At 54.0% G+C, this 2,187-nt stretch overlaps 1 protein-coding gene across 1 annotated transcript; it reads left to right on the top strand.

The window, feature by feature from the left end:
* The first annotated feature begins 461 nt into the window (after positions 1–461).
* Positions 462–1,694, top strand: LOC143041485 (uncharacterized). Its single transcript, XM_076213411.1, has 2 exons — positions 462–1,021; positions 1,181–1,694. The coding sequence occupies exons 1-2, from the start codon at positions 462–464 to the stop codon at positions 1,692–1,694; spliced, it is 1,074 nt and encodes a 357-aa protein (XP_076069526.1).
* The last annotated feature ends 493 nt before the right edge of the window (positions 1,695–2,187 follow it).

Consider the following 2,187-nt stretch of genomic DNA (forward strand, 5'->3'; position numbering starts at 1 on the left):
TTTGGATATAGCCAAGGCTTTCGACACGGTCTGGCACGCGAAGCTCCTCTTCAAGATGAAGACCATAGGAGTGTCTCCAGCTATGTACAACTTCATCTGGTCCTTCCTCTCCAACCGGTCTATCGAGGTGAGGAGAGAGGGTGTCCTGAGTAGAAGGACGCAGGTCGACATGGGTGTCCCCCAAGGCTCAGTCGTGTCCCCCCTTCTATTCACACTCCTTCTAGCGGACGTGGGCAAAGCAGTACGGGGCGATACGGTCGTCACCGCATGCGCAGACGACAAAGCCCTCTGGAGAAAGTTCAGGCACCGGCGGGCTAAAAAGAACTCGGCTTAGCACAAGGCAGAACTTCGAAGGCTTCAAGAGCAAGTAGACATCGTGGTTGCCCAACTCAACAGCCTAGGGTTCACACTCTCGGCAAAGAATACTGTCTACATGCGGCACATATCCGGGCTAGAGCCGGATGAATATATGCGGTACGCCAGTTGAATCAGCGAAATCCGTCCGCTACTTAGGAGTAACGTTCCAGAGAAACGACCAATGGACCCTCCACATCCAGCAAGCCACCATTAATGCTCAGAAGGCTTTAAACCTAGTTCGAGCGATCCGAAAGGAACCCTGGTGGCAATACCGGGAAACTCTTATTCCCATCGTCCAAAGCCTTGTTTGCACAAGGCTCTTTTTCGCGGCCCCAATACTGCACGACCTACCCAGACAGAAGCTGCTCTTCATGGTAAGGGTAGAAGGCCAAGCTCTACGTGTGGCACTCGGCCTTCCGAAGTCAGTACCACACGAACAAGTATACAACGAAGCTGGCATACTACCTCTCTGGGCCCGGATCAGAAGGGATGCCTGCCGGTACCTCTTCGGTTCAGCAAGGGTACCCAATTCCACGGACGAGGAACTCTGTGAAGGACGGATATCGGCACCGCACGGCGAGCCCACCCAGGGTCTGCCAGGCTCTGTTAAAGACCTGTGTCTCCGAGCTGGACTTCAACCCAGCGATAGCTGCCTCATCGCCCAGTGCCAAGTAGACCCTTTTCCCCACTGGGACCTCCTCCCGCCAGAGGTAAAGACGGATATACGAGGAATAAAAAAAAAAAAAAAAAAAAAAAAAAAAGAGCAAACCCCCACCTGCTGATCGCTCACACATGGGAACTCCTGGCGGAGGAATTCGCAAAGGTTTCCGGGTATACACCAATGGATCGGTTATGGAAGACGGCCGTACGGTGCGGGCGTCTACCTGGAACTCACAGGAGAGACCATCGCCAGGAAAATAACGCTCACCACCATCCTTACAGCCGAGCTACTGGCCATACGAGAAGCCCTCCGTGAAATCATCGCCCTCCCCCACCCACCTCCAGGGGTCACAATCATGACGGACTGTCGCTCGAGCCTAGAAGTGATTCTGAGTGGCTACTGCGCCTCCAGACCAGAGCTTAGTGCAGAAATCCTTCGACTCTCGACCGAAATAGCAAAGCTCGGCACTAGTCTCCTGTTCCAATGGATACCCACCCACGTAGGACTCGCGGGAAATGAGAAAGCCGACAAAGCGGCCAAACAGGGTGCATTAGGCCATGAAGATAGCGCCATGCTCGTCCTATCCTCGACTGGTGATGCCTATAAGAAGATCGACGCTGCTGCATGGGAACTATGGAGAGAGGAGTATGTGAGTATTGCAGCTAGCCAAGGATGACCCACCACAACCGGCACTGAACCTACCCACAAAATTCTACCGGCACTGCCTCCGCATACCTTGGCCATGGCATCCAGAATCCGGGTAAACCACTGGCGAACTCAACACACGGATACAACATGCACCTGTGGCAAGGAGCTAGCCTCTTTCAACCACTGCCTCTTCATCTGCCTCACCCTGGGGCACCAATTCCAGCACCCAAGGGACCTCCTGGGGGATCCAACTACAGCCCTGTACCGTCTCCGGGCAGGTAGTAATACGGACGCCGGAGAGGGGCACCTAGCCCTTGCAGCAAAACTCACCTGTTCCTCCCCAGTAGGGTCCCTGTTGTAACTTTGCTGCAAAACACCCCCGCCTCTAAGAAACCCCTCTCAATGGAATCCATGCTACACCCACCTACATCATGCCCTAATCATTAACCAAGCCAAGCTGCAAGACACATTTTAATTACAAGACAGTCCCTTAATCGGCGGAGGCCGCTGGGACTCAATAC

The sequence above is a fragment of the Oratosquilla oratoria genome, chromosome 3 (assembly GCF_046742065.1).
Source record: "Oratosquilla oratoria isolate Oo_2021 chromosome 3, ASM4674206v1, whole genome shotgun sequence".
In the NCBI taxonomy this organism is placed as follows: domain Eukaryota; kingdom Metazoa; phylum Arthropoda; class Malacostraca; order Stomatopoda; family Squillidae; genus Oratosquilla; species Oratosquilla oratoria.